Genomic DNA, 21,772 nt, shown 5'->3' with positions numbered 1-21,772 from the left:
TATCCTTCTACCAATATAACCATCTCCCTTCTCTGTACATGTCCAAACCATCTCAATCTAGCCTCTCTGACCTTATCCCCAACACAGCCAACCTGAGCTGTCCCTCTGATGTGCTCGTTCCTTATTCTGTCCATCCTTGACACTCCTAAAGAGAACCTTGACATCCTACTCTCTGCTACCTCCATATCTGCCTCATGTCTTTTCCTCACTGATGACACTCTTCAGTCACACAACACTCCTGACATTTTCTCCACCCACTCCTACCTTTTTTTTCACAAAAAATCCGATTTACGATTTAAATCGATTTTCCCCTTCCTACTGAAAAATCAATCTGCAGATTGCAAAGAAATTGTTCAAAACAAGTTTTAACTTTATTTTGGTTTGATTTTCCCTTCTGGGATTCTGATAACCCCTTGGGGTTAAAGTGCAATCAGAAACAAAAAGGCAACATGACAAGATGGAAGGCCCTGCCATTGTAAACAGTGAAAATATAACATAACGTAACATAACGTAAAATGTTACCTAACACAAAATGATGTGACCCTTTTTTTTAACACAAGTTTAACATCTTGTTATTCAGTAGATAGGAGGTAGTTCTGATAAAGTGCAAATAAAACATTCAACAGCATTAAATATCAGTGCAAGAGAGCATAAGGTGCTTATTTGTTGTGCTTTAGTATAAACATTTTTCCTAAACATTCTTAGCCTGGTGGTCCAGCATGTGAATAAACCCTGGCTTTTCCACAGTATATATCGGCACCATATCTTTAGCAATATACATTGCAACTGCATCCGTGATCGCTTTCCAACGGAACCCCCTTTTATCACACTGGATACAGTTTGTAAATGTTTCTAAGACGGTAGGTTGTTTTTTGGCGGGTGTGCTTGTGCTGCAGAGCACAACATCTCTCCCACACGACAGCATGCCTCTGTTTAAGGTGCTGCAGTAAATTAGTCGTACTGCTACCTTTGCTAGCAACAGACTTTAAACACACTTTGCAGCGGGGTGTTGTCTGACGCCGCAAAACCGAACCAATTCCATATGAGAGATGACACTGGGAATGAGCCCATTTGAAACTACGGGAGCCCAGAGGGGAGCGTCAGTGGATGTTAAAGAGAAAACCGATTTTCATTCAAACAAGTCGACGTAAGCTTCACATTCGAGTAAATCGATAAAATCGATTTATCGCCCAGCCCTACTCCAACCCACCTGCACTCGCCTCTTTACCTCTTTTCCACACGCCCTGTCACACTGGATGGTTGACCACTAATCAGAATCAGAATTAGAATCAGGTTTATTGGCCAAGTGTGTTGACACACACAAGGAATTTGGTTCCAGCTGTTTGTGACTCTCAAAAGTACAGACATAAATAACACTATAATAAGCAGTTCTTCTCTGGTGTAAGTTATCACGGTAGGGTGACCAAACACACAGAAAGTAAACAAAAAGAAAGAAAGTACTAGAAAGAGTTGTGCCAAGGCTGCCATCTTGAGGTTGTGCCATTTTGAATTAACATTATTTAAAATACTTAAACTAATGCACATTCTTAAATCTCAGCCCACTGTAACCTCACTGTTCTACTTCTCTCGTTCTCAATCATACATGTTTTCTGACTTTCATTCCCCTTCTTTCCAAAGCAGACCTCCACCTTTCCAGGTGTTCCTCCACCTGCTCCCTACTCTCATTACGGATCACAGTGTCATCCGCAAACATCATTGTCCATGGCAATTCCTGTCTAACTTCACCTGTCCACCTTGTCCATCACCATAGCAGACAAGAAGGGACTCAAAGGCAATCCTTGATGTAGCCCCACCTCCACCTTGGACTCCTCTGTCTGCCTTACAGCACATCTCACTGCTGTCAATCTCCTCTCACACACATACTAAACTACTCTGTCGTACTTCTCTGACACTCCTGACATCCTCATACAGTACCATAACTCCTCTCTCGGCACCTTGTCATATGCTTTCTCTAAATCCATAAAGACGCAGAGCAGCTCCTGTTGACCATATCTGTACTTCACCATTAACATTCTCAGAGAAAAAAAATTACATCAGAAGTGCTCTTTCAGGGCATGAAGCCATACTGCTGCTCACAAATATACACTTTTTTTTTAGCCTAGCTTCCACTACTCTTTCCCATAGCTTCATTGCATGGCTTATTAACTTTATGCCACTGTAGTTGCTACAACTCTGCACATTCCCCTTAATCTTAATGCTGGGCACTAAAACACTTCTCCATTCCTCAGGCATCTTCTCACTCTCTAAAATCCTGTTGAACAATCTAGACACTGCTGTCTCTCCTAGACCAGGGGTCGGCAACCTTAAACACTCAAAGAGCCATTTGGACCCGTTTCCCACAGAAAAAAAACACAGGGAGCCACAAAACCCTTTTTACATCTAAAATGAAGATAACACTGAATATATCGTTTTTTACCTTTATGGAAAGTATAGAAAAAACTGTAGTGTGTTGCATTTATGAAATCAATGAACTGCTACCGAGTAAACGAAATTTTATTTCTGCAGGCAAACCAAAATATTTTGAACAGTTTGAACTTAACAAAGAAGACTCTGGGTTGAAGGTTACTTTAAAATAAAATGTTCAATGTCTAATTGAGTCCAGTGGCGGAGCCAGGGATTTTTCATAGGGGTGGCCAGGCAGGGGCCAGCACTTACTCTGGGATGGCACAGAAAATATCATTATGCAAACAAACAACACTCATCTAACCTTAAAATACTTTTTTAAAAGTATAGGAGCCAAAATTACAATGATGTATGACGTGCAATACTTTAATTTTAATTAAATTAATTTAATTAAAAATTATTTAAATTCACATTAAATGTATAGTCATAATTCAACCACGTTTTTTAAAACTATTTGAACACATAAAACATGAAATTCACTTTGAAACCAGAATTCATATCTCCCATTGCTGAAAAAACTATATAAAGACCAGAAAATCAATTATGTAGGCATAATGTAGACTACTAAAGTGCAAACAATAAAACTGTAACAAACTTACAATCTGTTTCCAAAATCCATGACACTAGTACTACTAGTACAAACAATATACATTAGTTGGATTCTGCGGTTTTTGTGGTTTAAAGCAAAGAAATTTACAAATTCCTCAAGGTTTAGAGACTTGGCTCGTCTGGACTCGACACTTAAGAGACCCAGATTGCTCAGTCTATCATCATTCATGGTTGATCGCAGGTAACTTTTTACCAGCTTGAGAGTAGAGAAGCTGCGTTCACATGCAGCTGTACTGACAGGTACAGTATGGCAACAGCAATTTTGCACAATCTAAAGAGCTTGTGGAACACCTCTTTATATGGTTCAATAAGCACAGTCAAATCTACAATACAAGCAGGCTTTTGTATGCCAGCTTGCACTTTCCTCTCCAGAATTCTAAGTTCATGTCTTAGGTCATCGATGTTGCAAGAATAGATAGAGGCAAATGGATAAAGTGCTTTCTCCTGGCAAAATGTTGAACTTGTGGGCTTGTATTCCCATCATAATATCACAGTTTGGTTTTGAGAATCGTCTGTTTAGTTCACAGAGCATACTGTCAAGTACAGGGTAGAATATACTTGTCCGAAAACTGTCTTTGGTACTTTCAGAACGCCCTGCTAATTGAGACGATGTAACATATCCTTGGAGCTTTGAGCTCTGTTTAGTCTTTCGCTTAGGAGCTGGCTCTGTTTCGATGTTGCATTGCTCAGCAGTGTTTAAGACATCTTTCCAGAGTCCTTCAAAGTAGGTTTCATCCCTGTAATTGTGAAAGCGATGCATAAGAGCTTCAATTAAATCCAGGGCTGAACCCAAATCAAGAGATGGTGATTGAAGAATATCAGAGAGACATCTTGTGTCACCAAAGAGCTCAGTGAAGGTCACTAAAAGACCAATGAATTCCAGGTCCATTTGCGCAAGTAGCCCAGGTGCATCAACACTTCTCTCTCCAGTCTTTTCTTCAGATATTTCCTCTAGCACATGAATCACAGCAGGTAAGCGTTTAAGTACAGAATTGCAGGCCATATACTGGCAAGCCCACCTTGTGTCACTTTATTTTTGCAGCTCTCTGGGTGGACCATCATACATTTCTTTCGGTACGTTAAGCCACTTGATATGAACGTAGGAACCAGACATGAATGAATTTGTCTCTGCAAAACTGTAAAAAAACCTTTGGCTTGGGGGACTGCTTTCACTGTGTCAACTAACACTAAATTAAGGCAATGGGCATTACAGTGTACATAAAATTTTCGTATTCATGACATCAAAATTTTAACTTGCCAGCTGCAGCAAACCAAAAATTCCGTCTGCGTTGCACCCCTTGAAAAGGGGGGAAAATATACATTAATAAAAGAGACACGGACTCGTGCTGTTGTCTGTGTGCTGAGTATTTGTATTGTATTGAGTATTGTATTGGGGGGCACGGTGGCTTAGTGGTTAGCACGTTCGCCTCACACCTCCAGGGTTGGGGGTTCGATTCCCGCCTCCACCTTGTGTGTGTGGAGTTTGCATGTTCTCCCCGTGCCTCGGGGGTTTCCTCCGGGTACTCCGGTTTCCTCCCCTGGTCCAAAGACATGCACGGTAGGTTGATTGGCATCTCTGGAAAATTGTCCCTAGTGTGTGATTGCGTGAGTGAATGAGAGTGTTTGTGTGCCCTGCGATGGGTTGGCACTCCGTCCAGGGTGTATTCTGCCTTGATGCCCGATGACGCCTGAGATAGGCACAGGCTCCCCGTGACCCGAGGTAGTTCGGATAAGCGGTAGAAAATGAATGAATGAATGAGTATTGTATTGGCTGACGCACAGCATAGCTTGAGTCAGCTACTCCCGGCAGCCTTTGAGTTCCCCCTACTGGATCTTCAGGGAGCCGCAGCAAAGGCATGAAAGAGCCACTTGCGGCTCCCGGTTGCCGACCCCTGTCCTGGACACGTCCACACCTCTACAGGTATAATCAATAGCCTTTCCATTGTTGATTTGCCTCAGAGCAAAAAAATCGAGAAAGATATTAACATGAGAAGAAAGATTGCCAAAAGGCGAAAATCGTTATTACTATTATTATTATTATTATTATTATTATTATTATTATTATTATTATTATTATTATATAGTTAGATAGATATTCTTACATATTTTGGGTGGGGTGAAGATGTACTGCAGTGAGCCACTAGAGGGCGGTATTTCAGTATTATTTTCAGTATAATATAAAGCCCAAAACCTTAAAACGCCTACAATTTTTTAATGCAGTCTCTATGGAACCGGGCAGGAATCAAGCGCGTCACCTGGAGTTCTTAGTCGAGCCTGACACTTATCAGCCAATCAAAAAAGAGGCTACACAATAGCCAATCAGAAATCTGGGTAAGATTTAACCCAACAACCAATGAAAAAAGCAGATCCTGGAACTGTTCAGCATCATCCTCGTTCACCCACAGAGAAAACCACTGGAGCTGCGAGCATCACTTTGAGTCATGATCTCCTGTTTTAATGTTACAACAAATTCACAACTTGTTTGACACAAACAATGACATTTTGACTGCTGTTAGAGATGTTTCCCAGATAATCAGCATCGGTTTTTCATGAATGTCTGTAACTTAGCCAACAGTTTTACAACCTGTTCACTGACAACACCTGCTCAGAACAAGCAGTCTAGGCCAATGGTTCTCAAACTGGGGGCCCTGAGATGGTGCCAGGGGCCCCGGTTCACTGACAACACCTGCTCAGAACAAGTAGTCTAGGCCAATGGTTCTCAAACTGGGGGCCCTGAGATGGTGCCAGGGGCCCCGGTTCACTGACAACACCTGCTCAGAACAAGTAGTCTAGGCCAGTGGTTCTCAAACTGGGGGCCTTCAGATGGTGCCGGGGGCCCCGGATCACTGACAACCCCTGCTCAGAACAAGTAGTCTAGGCCAGTGGTTCTCAAACTGGGGGCCCTGAGATGGTGCCAGGGGGCCCCGGATCACTGACAACCCCTGCTCAGAACAAGTAGTCTAGGCCAGTGGTTCTCAAACTGGTGGCCCTGAGATGGTGCCAGGGGGCCCCGGTTCACTGACAACACCTGCTCAGAACAAGCAGGTGTTAGTGGCAGCATGGTTTTAGTGCTTCCACATTCCAATTGCTGATGCCGAGAGGGTATTTTCGATGGTTGGTTTGATAATAATATTGTTCATTATCTCTCTCTCTCTCTCTCTCTCTCTCTCTCTCACTCACACGCACACACACACACACAAATTGTGTTCAGTGATCCTTACCAAACACAATACCCGTAGTGTTTTTTTTTGTTGTTTTTGAACTTTAGCTAACCAGCAGTTTCAAAACTTCGAGAGTAAAGAAAACATAAAAGAAAATATTGAATGCATGAACCATTAAAGTGTAGACTTTTATTAGAATTATTAGAATTATTAGAATATTTAATTGTCACTATTGACAAATGGTTATGTTACTTCTTTAATTTTAATTTGGAGAGTGTAACAAAACTTTTACTTAAGTACAACTTCTCTGTACGTTTTAAACCTCTGAATATTTTGCTAAAATGATTTCTTTGTCTTGTTCATTTTGTCCTTGGGGTATGCAAACTTTTGAGCTCATCCAAATCAACCATGTTTTGGCCCAGACTCCAACTTCCGCTGTTCACGTTCACGAGGACCGGAAGTCATCGTCGCGTCAGCAAATAGGGAAATGGAGAGGAAAGGGGGCCTTAGCGATACCTTAGCGTACTGCAGTTATTAGCGCTCAATTTGTTTGATTTGCCGAATGGACATTTTCATGGTGGACTAAATGCTCCATTCCAGAAGTCATGGAGTCCCATGAAGAAAAGCCCATCATTTACACGATGGAGAATAAACCCATAGTGACATGTGAGTGTCGGCTTTCTCGCTTGTTGTTAGCACGTTAGCTTGGCCAATTAGCTTTATGCTACTGTGCGCGAGCGTTGCGGTGTCCACTGCAGAACTAGCCTTCAATCCGTTTAACGACAGATTCCCATTTTAACAACTTTATCACACCGGATTATTTCATTCTGTGCGAATTTCCAACTCGCGTCCGAACAAGCAGTATCGTCTAAAATGAATTCAAATAGAAAAATACCATGTAACACGTATAGCATACGGTGTTCAGGGGCGAAATGACATGTTAGCATTAAGTTAGCTACTGTATATTTTTATTCATATTTAAGATATAAACCCTTTCAGGTTCTTTATATATATTACAGAAATGGCAGTGGGTGGAGATTATTTAAAGACTGCACTGACATCTGATATGTTAGTTGTACTATATATTCCATCTGTAACCTTATATTGATAAATAGTTCAGACTCCTGAATGAAAAATTACATTTTATTGGTCTGCAGTTATGAATTGCATGTACGGTTACACGAGAGATGTGTTGGCTGAATAATCAATCAAGCCCTAATGGAAGGGAAAACGTTGACGTGCTGAACATGCTAATGTGGTAGAGACACAGGAAAATATCTCAAATGAAAGTTCAAAACCTGTCCTGTGAGCTTGAACTCACAGTTTATGACTTTGGTTGCATTTACTAATCTATTATAGCTAGATTCTGGCATAAATCTGACTTCTGTCAAAGGTTTGGATATTTTTTGCACAGTTTCATTGTTGGTGTTTTAATCTTAATCTTAATCCTAATCCTAATATTTTCCGGTCTGATTTCTGGTGTCCTGACTCGCATCTAAACAGTAATATCCAATTTTCCTGTTAATTCTGATGTCAATGTTGAGTGAAGATTGGTTGGTTCCGTATCCCTCATTTGGTGTTTAAACATCAGTGAAATCTTTACACTGATGTCTCATTAATCTCTGAGTGGTGATTACCATTTAAATAACTACAGGGTCACTTACAGACACCAGGCTCTCTATGAGGAATTTTCAGAGCAAGTTAAAGCAAATTCAAAGAGTATAAATACTACACTACGCTTAGTGGAAACAAGTGAGAATACTAGTAAAAACTTGTTTCCAGACTAGTGCATTTTGATCTGGAACATTCTAATCATATCAGTCAGATATGGGTCAGGCTACGGACAATGTTTTAATTAATGATTGAATTGGTGATACATGGTGTCCTTATTCACATGCTGATTCAATGCTATATCACAATAACCTTTCATTGAATTTCACTGCATTGTGTATTATCTGTCAGGGTTTTCAAAATGTTATCTAGTGAACCAAATGGAAGAATGGCTTTATTTATGATCGAATGAGACGCGCAATGCTGTCTAAAATAAGAAATTTTAGTTGATAGCTGTCCTTATGCTGCCTCCCAAATGGGACAGATTTTATCCAATGAGCAGAAACACTGCCAAAAAAAAAAAAAAACGGCCTACAAGGAAACCATCTTCTGAATGGAGTACAAGTGTAGTGATGATAATACTGTTTTTGCCTTAATTATTGCAGTATCATCTAAATAATTATGATGTATCTACTTGTATTTGTATTATAAATTCCAATTATTTACTAAAGGTGTGGCATTCACCCTTTATGCTGGGGTGTGTGTGTCTTCATTGTATGTCAAGCCCCAAACACATTCTTTCAGTTTGATGTCTTGCACAACTATATATTTCATTTAGAAACACATATGACTATGCATGTACACCAGTTCCTGTCACTGTTGCAGTAAGTGCTGATATGAAAGTGGTGTGTGTGTGAGAGAGAGTGTGTGTGTGTGTGTGTGTGTGTGTGTGACGGCGGCTGCTTAACGCTAAAGAGTATTTCAGTGTTAACAGATAAAGCATGTGAAGATATTAATATAAAACCACAGCAACCACTCTGTATAGCATTATGAATAGAGTTTATAGAGTGTGAGTTTATAATGTGTGATGTATGTTCTTTCATGATGTATAGGTGCTGGGGACCAAAACCTCTTAACTGCTCTTTATAGCCTGCTGGCACAGCAGCTTTCCCGGGAGCCTATGGAGTGGAGAAGGTAAGTCTTTCCATGAATCATCTTTAGAGAATCGTTGTTGTGCATTAAGATTGTAATGCTGTAAGATAAGAGTTTTAAAATGTATTATTTAATCCCTCATTAGTTTATATATGTATTTACACGTTTGGAGTTGCAGCTATTTTTTAGACACTGCAGAATATCTTATATGACCAGAAGTCAGACATTCAATCATCACACTCATTCCTGATTTATTCCCCGTTTTCCTGTTATAATGACACTGCATTAGTGTCATCATGAAACAGGATTGGTCCACGTTGTTCCAGTGAAGGAAAATCTTAATGTTAATTTATAGAAAGACCTTCTACACTATTGTGTAGAAGCTGTGATTATCAGGTGTCCACAAAATGTTGGCCATATACTTCCAGCTCCAGTCAATACACGGGGGAGCTGATCTTTGTGCATCTTTTTTAAACTCTTATTAGTAAATAGTCAGTAGCAGGGAAGAGCTGTCAAATGCATCCAATCCTTATGATATACAATGAATATCAAATATTTAAGTCTAATATTCATGTTGATAAAAAGCTTACATATGCTTGTAAAGATCATGATAGTTTTTAGTTTTGCTGATTTTTTTTATTTTCCTCCCACCTTTTCTGATGGAATGATTGAAATGTACATATTTGTCACAAATATTAATTTATTTTTGTTCTTTCATAAACTTATTAGAAGTCTTCTAGTAATATTACAAATGATACTCGGTCAAAAATATATATACTTGTATAATCACTCACAAGAAGTTCGGAGGCCATGACAAAAAGCAAAAGTTTTTTTCATTTAAATATAAAAATATGTGACACACACATTGTGTGATAATTTATTTATCGATATATTGTGTTAGGAAAAACACATCATAAAGTAAGCAAAAAGAGCAGTTTGTCATTTTAGCAAAACTCAAAGCTTTCTGCCTTGATAACTTGTACGTGTTACACTGGAGTCTCCTTCCAAAGTCTCCTCACAGAAAATGTCACCATAACATGCTTTTTATACATTTTTTATTGAGTTTTTATGATACAAATCCTTATTACAATTTGTTACTCTATTAAACATAAGGCATTATGATTATTATGATGACTATTTTAGAAGAGTGACACAATTTTGATTTAGAAATCAGTATACCTATGGAATATATTGAGTGGTAGATGGTGTGTACGTAAGCTGTAATACAGCTGGTTTAGTGTTGATTGTTTTTAGTTTATTTTGCTCTTTGTGTGCTGTCTATAATATAATCAGCCAGTGACCTTGCACTTCTCTGGAGAAGAAAATAATTATAAAGCATTAGAGCCACAGTTCTCAAAGTGTGGGGTGCACCACCCTAGTGGGGAACAATGAACGGCATATTCTTCATTAATGCTTTTCTTTATTGAAAATAAAGCTCATACACTCAATCCAACCACAAACAAACAAACAAAAGGTCATTAATGCATGTAAATTAAAACATCAATTAGGGTACCGGCTCCCAAAGTGGCTCCATAGTGTGCAAATAACGGTTTAATGTTAGCATGTTAATTGCAGCAGAACAATACAAACAAACCTACACATAGAGAGGCAGTAGTGTATGTAGGGGGCATAACATCAATTGATAAATTTGTATATGGACCACAAAAAAAACTGATAAAATGCAGACAAAAACAAGACAGATGGTAGGGCCAATCAACCAGCCAGCCTAAAAGAAAATAAGATGAAGCCTATCTTGCTCTTGCTATGGGTCAGAGGAGAGACCCATGTGTGTTTTGTGTCTTAAACCGCTTGCAGCAGATAGCATGAGACCCAACAAATTAAGAAGACATTTAGAGACATCACACCCCAGTCACATCAATAAGCCATTAGTCGACTTCATTTAAAGAGAACTGGCTGAATCAAGAGGGTCATGCCAAACGTGCAATAGACACACTGTGTTATTCACAGGGAAGTGCTAGTGTCAAGGCAGCTCAGCCCTAAATTAAACAAGGTTTTGATGACCTCTGACTCCACCCTGCGGATGAGGTTTACAACTCACACTGAGTGAATTCTGGCTTGGAGTGGAAAGGCAGAATCCTCTAATCGGACAAAGGGCTGTGAGCATTCTTCTTCCCTTTGCCACATCTTATCTCTGTGACATGGGCTTTTCAGCTGTTGCTTCACTAAAAACAAAGAACACATCTTAGCTGTACATGAACATTGTACATGAATTGAGAGTGGCAGGATCAAGCCTGCAACACTGTTTTGAAAAGATGCACAAGAGGCTCCTTACAGCCATTAATGCAGTGATAGGAATCAAATATTGACTTGTTCATTTGTGCTTGACTTGTACATCAATGCATTTGCTCTTTTGTGCACAGACTACAAAGTGATAACTTCACTTATATTTTCTCTATTTTTAAACTTGATGCTATTCAATAAATTAGATATTTTAAACTGAGTATTTCATTACCATTTTTGGGGTGATGGGTTGGGCTTGAAAATCCACCCCCTGCAAATTGATGAATGGCAGAAAAAGTTTTTGAACCACTCCATTAGAGCAAAGTTGTTTAGTTCTGTCTTTTAGAAAGAATTTCTTGGTATAATTAAAGCTTAAAAGTTAAAAGATAAGCCAAGGACACATCTCAAAATGTAGCCTGCTCATATTGAGAACTCACTCATCACTATGTGCTGACAAACACTGAAATGTTATGCTTTAAATGGAAGTTACCTTTAAAGCATTCTTTAAAGTGCTATAAAACTTTTATTACGTTAACAGGATGAGCAGCAGAAATGAGCTGTTTAAGTTCTGTGCAGTCCTTTTTACATGACACTCCCTTTCTTTTGTATGCTAAATAGCTCTAACATTCTTAGATAACCTTCTTCTTTTGCCCCAAAGCCATTGCTGATTTTAAGACTCTGTTAAGCAGAGCAGCACAAACTGGGTACACTTTCCATTTCTCAGCTATGTGCCATTTAGGCTTCACCTCCTGTGAAAGAATAGTAACCTATCCACTGTAACACTAGAATCCTCACTGGAAAGGTCACTCCAGGCCAGCACATGAGCTGTATGCTTGTGTATAGAGAACTATTGGTATGAACAGATATTGGTGCGGTGGTTTGACTTGTCACTGTGTACCATTGTCATTTCCCACAGGTCTTATGGCCGAGCACCGAAGATGATTCACCTAGAAGCCAACTTTGTCCAGTTTAAAGATGAGCTGCTTCCTAAAGAGGGGAACAAAGCTCTCCTCACGTTCCCTTTCCTGCATATCTACTGGACTGACTGTTGTGTAAGTCTTAGTCTCAGCCAAACATCATTTAGGAGCATTCTCAGTAATATGGACAAAGTATCACATGGTTATTTAAATCCTAATTTTATTTCATTGGTTGGTATTTCTGAAGAACCCTGTAAGAGAAATGTATTTAAATAAATGAAGTAATAATACATAAATGGAAATGTATTTAAGGCAGTATATGTCCAGTGGGAAATCTCAGAAATGAACCTGACCTTAAAAAATCACCTCCAGCATTCTGATACTCCTGACTTAAGAGCTGATGAAAATGTGATGAAAGTTAGTGTCCTTGTGATCACAGAAGCTCAGTGATTTGTAAAATATTTGCCTCTTTTTTCTACATACATGTGTACACCCAACTTTTTCTTTTTCTCTAAAACCTGACTAATCTATGAGCCTTCTAGTTTATTATTATTGTATTATTATTGACATCCTATATTGATTTCTTGAGATTTCACTAGGATTCATTTCAGTGTGTTATCAGTATTATATCCCACAAAGCTTGAGTAATCATCAGTGATTGTGAAATTCCATATTATATTAATAATAGTCATTTTTATATAGTCAGGTCTTGAATTATTGGCACCAGTGGTAAATTTGGGCCAAAATGACAATATTTAAGTCAATTACAGAAAAAAAAACATTTTTGTTACATATGAACAATATATAACTGAAGTATGTTCCCATTTATATTTTATGTCCCTTGCATCAGTACATATTTACATTTCGGGTGTCATCTTGAAACTCATGGGTAAAAATAAAAAAGGAAATTATTAATGGGGAAATGCTTGTTACATTTTATTTATAGGAATTTGTTGGATTCAGTTGTTGTCATGTGGGTTTGTTAAAAATATATTTCATTTACTTAAATTAAGGTTTACATTTTCACATTTATTAGTCTGAGATTATGCTAATTACCCCAAAAATGTGTTTTCTTAAATTATTGGTCTGTCTTGTCCATGCACCAGGACACCGAGACATATAAGGCCTCAGTGAAGGAGGACATGCAACGATGGCAGAGTGTGCTGAAGCTACATGGCTCAACCGACTGGCTCATCGTGGTTGTGGAAAGTGACAATAAGAAGAAGAACAAGACCAACATCCTTCCACGCACCTCCATCATGGACAAGATCCGCAACGACTTCTGTAACAAGCAGAGTGACAGGTGAGAACTGCTCAGCAGCAGCTGCAGCCCAGTCTAAAAGCCTGTTCGCTTAAAGCTGGGGTTCAGACAGCCGTCCTTTTTTTTAGATGTAAATGAGTGCTGTTGTGATAGGATTTGATTTGTGCTACCTGATATACACAGCACTGTTGATTATATATCTTAGCACTGTGCTAATTTAGAAAGGCTTTACTGGCAGGCCCTATTTCAGTCCTGTGACTCCATGACAGAGCTTCTCTTTAAAGCCATGACTCATGTATGGTTTGTATCGGAGAAGTTCTCGGGTCAGATGTTCAGTGGTACAGTCTACTGCATAATAATGTATTTTATTAATGTCCCAAGGTGTTACGTAAGAAATATGTGTAATTTACAACCGTTTTCTCAGACGGACTGGTTTTGTTTGTTTAGGATCGAGTTGCGCTGAAGATGATTATTTCTCTCTTTCTTCAAACAGGATTGCTTATTGTGCAGTTGAGCTTCATGCTGCAGCACGTTTATGTGTCATTAACTGAATCTGATCTCATAGGATTTTAATCAAGCATATACTTTAGTCTTTAATGTTATTTAAGTTATTCATAAAATAGCTTATTCAAGAAGAATAAATAGCATTTAAAATGTCATTTAAGCTAGTAAGGTTGCTTGTAAATTGATCGTTTCACTTTTTATGATGGCACAAAGCCTTTCAGCAAAAAGCCTTTCAGATGTGACACAATCAGCAGATTTGCCATGATGGGAAATGCTTTCCTCAGTGTTTCCACCAGAGAAATGGAATTCTTTCTGTTACTCACAGTTTATCCTGTTATTACTGCAGTTTAACACAATGAGCATGGCATTCTGCTTTATTTATTTATTAAGTGTGATATAAATATGATAAACTGCCTTTTTATAGAAAAAAAGAAACTCATCCAGTCATAAAAGCAAATTCAGTATTATACTTTCAGGCAAAATGATTAAGTGCAGTATGTCTTGGGCAACACCATATAGCATGAAGATGATTAAATTGATATCGAATTATTAGGACAATGGAGCTACATTTTTCATATTTTGTTTTAATATTCTTACTCTGTCTCTCTCAGGTGTGTTGCTCTGTTGGATCCCCTGAAAGAGTCATCTCGCTCTCAGGAGTCGTGGAACTCCTTCCTGGCGAAGCTGCGCACTTTGCTTCTCATGTCCTTTACCAAGAACCTGGGTCGATTCGAGGACGACATGCGCACTCTGCGTGAGAAACGCACAGAACCTGGCTGGAGCTTCTGCGACTACTTCATGGTCCAGGTACATCTTTGTCATGTCTGTTAATTTTTACAATTACCCTTGAATTTGAATTGGCAGATGGGCATAACATTCATATGCATGGCATTTGTTTATTATACCTATACTATGCATTCATGTTACATAAAATGTATATGGTAAAAAACAAATTTTGGTTTTCTAAGCAGAAAAAGATCTGCTACTCTTTCTCTCCTCTCACCGATTTTTCTGGAAGTGACTGTTAATTAATCCTCTGAGGTCTCGCTTATATTATACTCCTCAAAATAAAATTGCACTTCTAGAGTCATGTTTTTTCAACTATCACATTATACATACAAGGATGAGCCATGTGTGATGCCTGTGGGTTTTTCTATGGGTAGGAAGAGCTGGCATTTGTGTTTGAGATGCTTCAGCAGTATGAGGATGCACTGGTCCAGTATGACGAGTTGGACGCCCTCTTCACCCAGTATGTCCTCAATTTTGGCGCTGGAGGTACAGTCTCTTCTGCACACCCACCAAACATGTATTCACTATGGTCTTTAACTGAAACTGAAATAAGAAGTTGAAGTAAAGCCTGACTACTAGTAAAAGACACTTTCTCAGTTTTAGAAGAAATATGTTGATTAAAACTTATGCATGCATACATACATACATACATACATACATACATACGTATATATAATTAGGCCTAGTATTTCAGTGTACATTGAAATTTTTTTATTTAATCAGTTCATATGCTGAATTAAAATTATTTTATTGCATGATGATCAGATGGAGCCAACTGGCTAGGCTCGTTTTGCCAGCCTGTGCGGAACTGGAACGGGCTGCTCCTTCGCAGACCTATAGATATGGAGAAGAGGGAGCTAATCCAGCGTGGCGAGGCTAGCCTGCTAGACCTGCGTAGCTACCTGTTCTCTCGCCAATGCACACTACTTATCTTCCTGCAGAGGCCCTGGGAGGTCACACAGAGAGCCCTGGAGCTGCTTCACAACTGTGTTCAGGAGCTCCGTCTACTTGAGGTTGTTGTGTCTGTGTGTACAAAATACACTTAGTGGTTTTATCAGATATACCTACCACAGCTGTTGCAGAGCTCTTTGCCTTTGAATCACCACTAGGTTAATGTTACTTGGTTAATAGATGGCCATGATGAGCAGTGACACTGACACTGACATTGTGCTTGTACAAGTGTACAGTGGTGTGAAAAAGTGTTTGCCCCTTCCTGATTTTTTATTTTTTTTGCATGTTTGTCACACTTTAATGTTTCAGATCATCAAACAAATTTAAATATTAGTCAAAGATAACACAAGTAAACACAACATGCAGTTTTTATTATTAAGGGAAAACAAAATCCAAACCTACATGGCCCTGTGTGGAAAAAGTGCTTGCCCCTAAACCTAATAACTGGTTAGGACACCCTTAGCAGCAAGAACTGCAATCATGTGTTTGTGATAACTTGCAATGAGTCTGTTACAGCGCTGTGGAGGAATTTTGGTCCTCTCATCTTTGCAGAATTGTTGTAATTCAGCCACATTGGAGGGTTTTCAAGCGTGAACCGTCTTTTAAAGGTCATGCCACAACATCTCAAAAGGATTCAGGTCAGGACTTTGACTAGGCCACTCCAAAGTCTTTACTTTGTTTTTCTTCAGCCATTCAGAGGTGGACTTGCTGGTATGTTTTGGATCATTGTCCTTCTGCAGAACCCAGCTTGTTGTCGCGAACAGATGGCCTCACATTGTCCTTCAGGATTTTTTGGTAGACATCAAAATTCATGGTTCCATTTATCACAGCCAGTCTTTCAGTCCCTGAAGCAGCAAAACAGCCCCAGCCCCATCACACTACCACCAACATATTTTACTGTTGGTATGATGTTCTTTTTCTGAAATGCGGTGTTACTTTTATGTCCACTTTGACTCGTCAATCCACATTTTTTCCCAAATGTCTTGGGGATCATCAGGATGTTTTCTGGCAAATCTGTGATAAGCCTTAGGGCCTTTTTACACCTGGTCACTTCATGTGTTTTCTCTGATCCGATAGCTATCTGATTTGTTAAAACTGTTCCATTTACATTAGGCCACATAAATGCGTCTTGGCGAATCGGGTATCAATCCGATCTTTCTACTCCCGCCCAATATGCAAATATATTTTACCTCATTTCCGGGGTAATTGAAATAGAACACGCTTTGGGGTATGCGGTTGCTACAAAAAACAGCATTTACTGTTTGCTGCATTTTCGCTGGCAGCAGCAGTGCATTTTAAGGCCAAACGAGACACCTTGGTGAAAGATCGGAGCCAGCACTGATGGGAAAACATATTTGTTTCTGACGCGATGCAAGACTCGTGAGTGAGTCACCTGCGAGTGACGTACTTCAGTTTGGGAGGAGTTTAGCGCTGACGTATGTGGCTTGAACAACCACATTCATTTACACCTGTCCAGTTTCATCTGAAATGCGTCCCAGACCACCTCCTGAAGTGGTTTGAGCGATCGGATTTATATCCGTCTTGAAAACGTTTCGGAGGGCATTTAGACCTGGTCTTTTTACGATCGGATAGCTATCGGATCACAGAAAACGCATGAAGTGACCAGGTGTAAAAACCCCCTTTATGTTCTTTTTGCTCAGCAGCGGTTTTCATCTTGGAACTCTCATGCAGGCCATTTTTGCCTAGTCTCTTTCTTATGGTGAAGTCATGAACACTGAAATTAACCGAGGCCTGCAGTTCTTTGAATGTTGTTATGTACTTTTGGCTTTAGAAATGGCTTTATAACCTTTTCCAGACTGATAGATCTCAATTACTTTCTTTCTCATTTGCTCCTGAATTTCTTTGGATGTCGGCATGATGTATAGATTTTGAGTCTTTTGGTCTACTTCACTTTGTCAGTCAGGTCATATTTAAGTGATTTCTTGATTGCGAACCAGTATGAATGTAATCAGGCCTGGTTGTGTCTAAAGAAATTGAACTCGGGTTATGTTTTAACGGGGGGCAAACAGTTTTTCACACAGGGCCATGTGGGTTTGGATTTTGTTTTCCTTCATTTAAAAACTGCATGTTTATTTGTTATCTTTGACTAATATTTAAATTTGTTTGATGATCTGAGACTTTAAAGTGTGACAAAGATGCAAAAAAAAAAATACAAAATCAGGAAGGGGCAAACACTTTTTCACACCACCTTATATGGCTCAGTTGGGGTTTTTTAACACATCTAGGTCACTGTTAGGATGAGAACAATCAATCTAAAATATCCAGGCAGTAGTCATGTGAATTTCCTGTGTGAACATGAGGAGTATCCACCACCCAAATATCTGATCAGCTATAGTACATTGATAGTTTATTTCCATTAATAGAAGAAAAGCAGCTGTATAACATTTTGACGATAGGTATACATCATAAAATGACAAATCAGTGCGTGTTATACTGCGTTTGTTATAAGCTTGTTTAATATTTTTATATGAGCTTGGCTCTGATGTGCCGCTGTTGCTGTTTTGCAGGTGTCTGTACTACAGGGGGCTCTGGATTGCTGGGTTTTCCTCAGTTGTCTGGAGGTGCTGCACAGGATTGAGGGCTGCTGTGATCGCACCCAGCTGGAGGCTAACTTCTCCCACACTGTGGGCCTCTGGACTTATGCTACTGAGAAGGTATCACACTTCACCCATTCTGTTTGATGCTTTAATAAACACACCGTGAAGAACCGTGCTAACAAAATCTGACTTCTTGAGAGAACTATTGAAAAGATACTAGCGTGAATACACATTGGCTTGTCTGTCTAGCACCTCGTATTTAAAATAAACGGTTGAAAGGAAGCCATGGTTTTAAATAGAGCCCCCCAGCCACTGCAGAGAATTTGCTTGTAGTGAAGAAACGTACTAAAGCTATATTGTTTTTCTTTGCGAGTGATCAGCACCTTCCTAATTTAATAAAAGTTCATTGATGGTTAATGTTTTAAAGCAAGATCTACAAACTAGCTTTATGTTCATGTTTAATTTCTGTGGTCAGGTGTACTCCATTTGCTTCATACTTTTTATATTCATAATGTTTGATTTTCCTTTCGTCTTGTGCTGCAGTAGATAAACATTGTATGATGAGGGTTAGGAGTTTTCATTTGTTATGTTGTGTGGTATGTAAAGACACTCACAGGTTGAGTAGACTCAGTTTTTGTCATGTTTGTTTGATCTCTCTCAGCTGAAGTCTCTGGGCTGTTTGTGTGGTTTGGTGTCTGAGAATGGGCCCAACTCTGAGGAGCTGAACCGCACTGTTGACCTGCTTGCAGGCCTTGGCACAGAGAGACCAGAGACAGGTATGTCATGAACCGAGTAAAACTGCTTAAGTTCTTTTATATATCAAAAGGGGCATATTCATAACTTTACATCAATATGCACTTGTGAGTTGATTGAGTCAGTTGCCTCTTATTCCACATGACAATCAACCAAGACAAGTTTGCTGTCTTGTTTGTCTTCTTTAGTTTTGCTACAGGGTAATGTTGCTAAAAAGAAATTATCACCCATACTGGGAATACCAGTTTTGCCTTATACAGGCTGTGTATGATTACATTGTGTCAGGTTGTACATTACCTCAAACACACATACGTATGTGGTTTCCGATGCTGTATCATATAAATACCTGTTATGTATATCATATAAATGTTTTCAACAGTAGTAGCTGTCTGTTTCGGACTCAGAGAGCATATGTGAACCAAAAGTTGAATTATACTTTGGATATGATTCAGATTTAAAAAAATAAAAAACAAATGAATAATACAAACGTAAATAATGTCCAGAAGACTTATATCCAAAAGGTAATGTGAGACATGTTTTTAGGGTGAGTGTGGAATGATTTATAGATGCAGTCTACACAGTGTAAAACTGATAGCTGTAAAATGATGTAAATTCAATTATTGGTCAAATTATTCCTTTTAAAAGTTGGTAGTCTATAATCGTGCATGTTAGTTGATGATTTAACGCTTTATGATTGTCTTTTAGCTAACAGTCTTCAGAGCCCATATAAAAAACTTAAAGAAGCCTTATCATCAGTGGAATCCTTTGAGAAACACTACCTGGTAAGAACAGATCTGCTGTTAATTGTAATGGCTCTATGTTGAAATAAGTCGTGCTGGCCACCTATATGCAAATCCTAATTCAACCCAAATCCTAAATATGATGCATTAAAAACACAGCGCTTAATATCTAGCTCTGATTCATCTTCCTCCCTCCATAAACACCTTATTTATACCCCTGTATCGTTCTGACTAGGAGTTGTCCCATGCTGCTCTGGAAATGTACAGAGCCATTGGGAGGTTGCGGTCAGCTCGACTGGTGGGAAAGAGCCTGGCTGAGTTCTACATGTGAGTGTTTTTAAGACAGTTGGTGTCTGAATTTTTCATATAATGTTAGTGTAACAGAATCTTGTTGTGTGTACAGAAGGACTATCAGAATTATTGTTGGGGATTAAATTTCATTTAAGAGACCTGTAATTAGCTGTTACATTAGGATACCATTGTTTAAGTACATATGCACACAGGTAAGTGTGCACAGAAATACTGAAAGCTTGTGGGTGTGTCTGTGTACATGTAAATAGGAGGAAAGGTGATGCCCAGACAGCAAAGACCTTCTTGCAGGACTCTTTGAAGTCGTACACGGCAGAAGCCTGGAGTTTGCCTCTCACACACACGCGCAAACAAATCGCAGAGTGTCAGAAACAGCTCCAGCAGACAGAGGAGTATCCTTAACTGAGCCCCAAAACCCTCAGCACAATATCAGCTTCTCTCTCTCTCTTCTCTCTCTCTTCTCTCTCTCTCATTTTTTACCACTTATCCGAACTACCTCGGGTCACGGGGAGCCTGTGCCTATCTCAGGTGTCATTGGGCATCAAGGCAGGATACAACCTGGACGGAGTGCCAACCCATCGCAGGGCACACACACTCCCATTCACTTACACAATCACACACTACGGACAATTTTCCAGAGATGCCAATCAACCTACCATGCATGTCTTTGGACCGGGGGAGGAAACCGGAGTACCTGGAGGAAACCCCCGAGGCACGGGGAGAGCATGCAAACTCCACACACACAAAGGCGGATGTGGGAATCGAACCCCCAACCCTGGAGGTGTGAGGCGAACATGCTAACCACTAAGCCACCGTGCCCCCTTAATATCAGTTTCTCACTTTCAATTTCCTTTCTAAATATAGTTTATTAGTAACAGTTATTCCAGAAATAAGGCACAAGTGTTTGCATAGTGAAGTGTTTATTTACACTCTACCAGTGAAACTTTTAATCACTAATTAAAACTTGCTTAGCTTGAAGAAATAAATAATAGGTATTAATTTCAATATGTACACTGTTTCAAGAGACAAATTGCTTTAAGCAATTTAGCATAAGCCTTAACCAGAATGCTGCTTAGAAAATGAAAATCTAAAGTCTTCAAAAATGAACGAAATATAATGCGTTAAGTATATATCTATATGTGTATCGTTATATGTATGTTTGTTTACATACACCTGTATGAGCACTTGTGTATCCAGACATTTGACTGGTATGTCAGTGTAAATTAAATAAACATTGGCAAGTTTGCCATCACCCTATATAGATTGTTGGTTTGATTTGGTTCCTTAACTCTCTGTACTAGCTACTTGCAGACAAGTGCTTTGCTTGCTAGTGATCCAAACCTGACAGATGAGGAGAGAAAGCACTTCTGCCAGGAGATCCTCACCTTTGCTAACAAGACTCCAGAGGGCAAAGGTCAGAAGTTTGGCATTGGATCACCATAACTCATAATGCGAACCTTGTAGTAAATTACAGTAGCTGTTTTGTGTCCTTGCTTGAATGACTTGCTTGAACCATTCTTTCTTTCTGTTTAGGTCAACAAGTAGCCCTGAGCATGACTGCGTTTGCTCAGCTGCGAGAGCTGAAGTTTCAGCCAGCATCTGCAACAGTGCACGTTGGTGCATCCCTGCAGTTGGAGCTGCGTCTGTGCAGCCTAATGCCTGTTCCCGTTCGGCTGGAGCAGCTGGCAGCCAGCATCCACTTTATGGGGGAACGACCAGGAACACGTTCTGGCCCTACAGGCACCCAGCGGCGCCCCGGTCTCAGTCCAGATGGCACCATTTCTTTCCCCGCTGTGAGTCCTTCTGGTGGTGCATTGCCAGGAACAGGCATGCCTGCTCTGGAACTTAACGA

The 21,772-nt window shown here is 39.5% G+C and overlaps 1 protein-coding gene across 1 annotated transcript in view; it reads left to right on the top strand.

The window, feature by feature from the left end:
* The first annotated feature begins 6,654 nt into the window (after positions 1 to 6,654).
* The window catches only part of trappc10 (trafficking protein particle complex subunit 10), a 22,758-nt gene continuing 7,640 nt past the window's right edge, over positions 6,655 to 21,772 (top strand). The window contains exons 1-14 of the mRNA XM_060885364.1: positions 6,655 to 6,860; positions 8,858 to 8,939; positions 12,055 to 12,190; positions 13,162 to 13,358; positions 14,432 to 14,627; positions 14,984 to 15,095; positions 15,375 to 15,622; positions 18,089 to 18,235; positions 18,780 to 18,894; positions 19,577 to 19,653; positions 19,847 to 19,938; positions 20,172 to 20,312; positions 21,222 to 21,334; positions 21,454 to 21,772. The exon at positions 21,454 to 21,772 is cut by the window's right edge and continues 217 nt beyond it. Of these exons, the coding sequence (XP_060741347.1) occupies positions 6,800 to 6,860; positions 8,858 to 8,939; positions 12,055 to 12,190; positions 13,162 to 13,358; positions 14,432 to 14,627; positions 14,984 to 15,095; positions 15,375 to 15,622; positions 18,089 to 18,235; positions 18,780 to 18,894; positions 19,577 to 19,653; positions 19,847 to 19,938; positions 20,172 to 20,312; positions 21,222 to 21,334; positions 21,454 to 21,772 (2,036 nt within the window). The 5' untranslated portion in view covers positions 6,655 to 6,799. The remainder of the gene's footprint in view (positions 6,861 to 8,857; positions 8,940 to 12,054; positions 12,191 to 13,161; positions 13,359 to 14,431; positions 14,628 to 14,983; positions 15,096 to 15,374; positions 15,623 to 18,088; positions 18,236 to 18,779; positions 18,895 to 19,576; positions 19,654 to 19,846; positions 19,939 to 20,171; positions 20,313 to 21,221; positions 21,335 to 21,453) is intronic.

The sequence above is a fragment of the Tachysurus vachellii genome, chromosome 1 (assembly GCF_030014155.1).
Source record: "Tachysurus vachellii isolate PV-2020 chromosome 1, HZAU_Pvac_v1, whole genome shotgun sequence".
In the NCBI taxonomy this organism is placed as follows: Eukaryota; Metazoa; Chordata; class Actinopteri; order Siluriformes; family Bagridae; genus Tachysurus; species Tachysurus vachellii.
The sequence above is the reverse complement of the archived record's forward strand: the minus strand, read 5'-3'. Positions and strand labels throughout refer to the sequence as shown.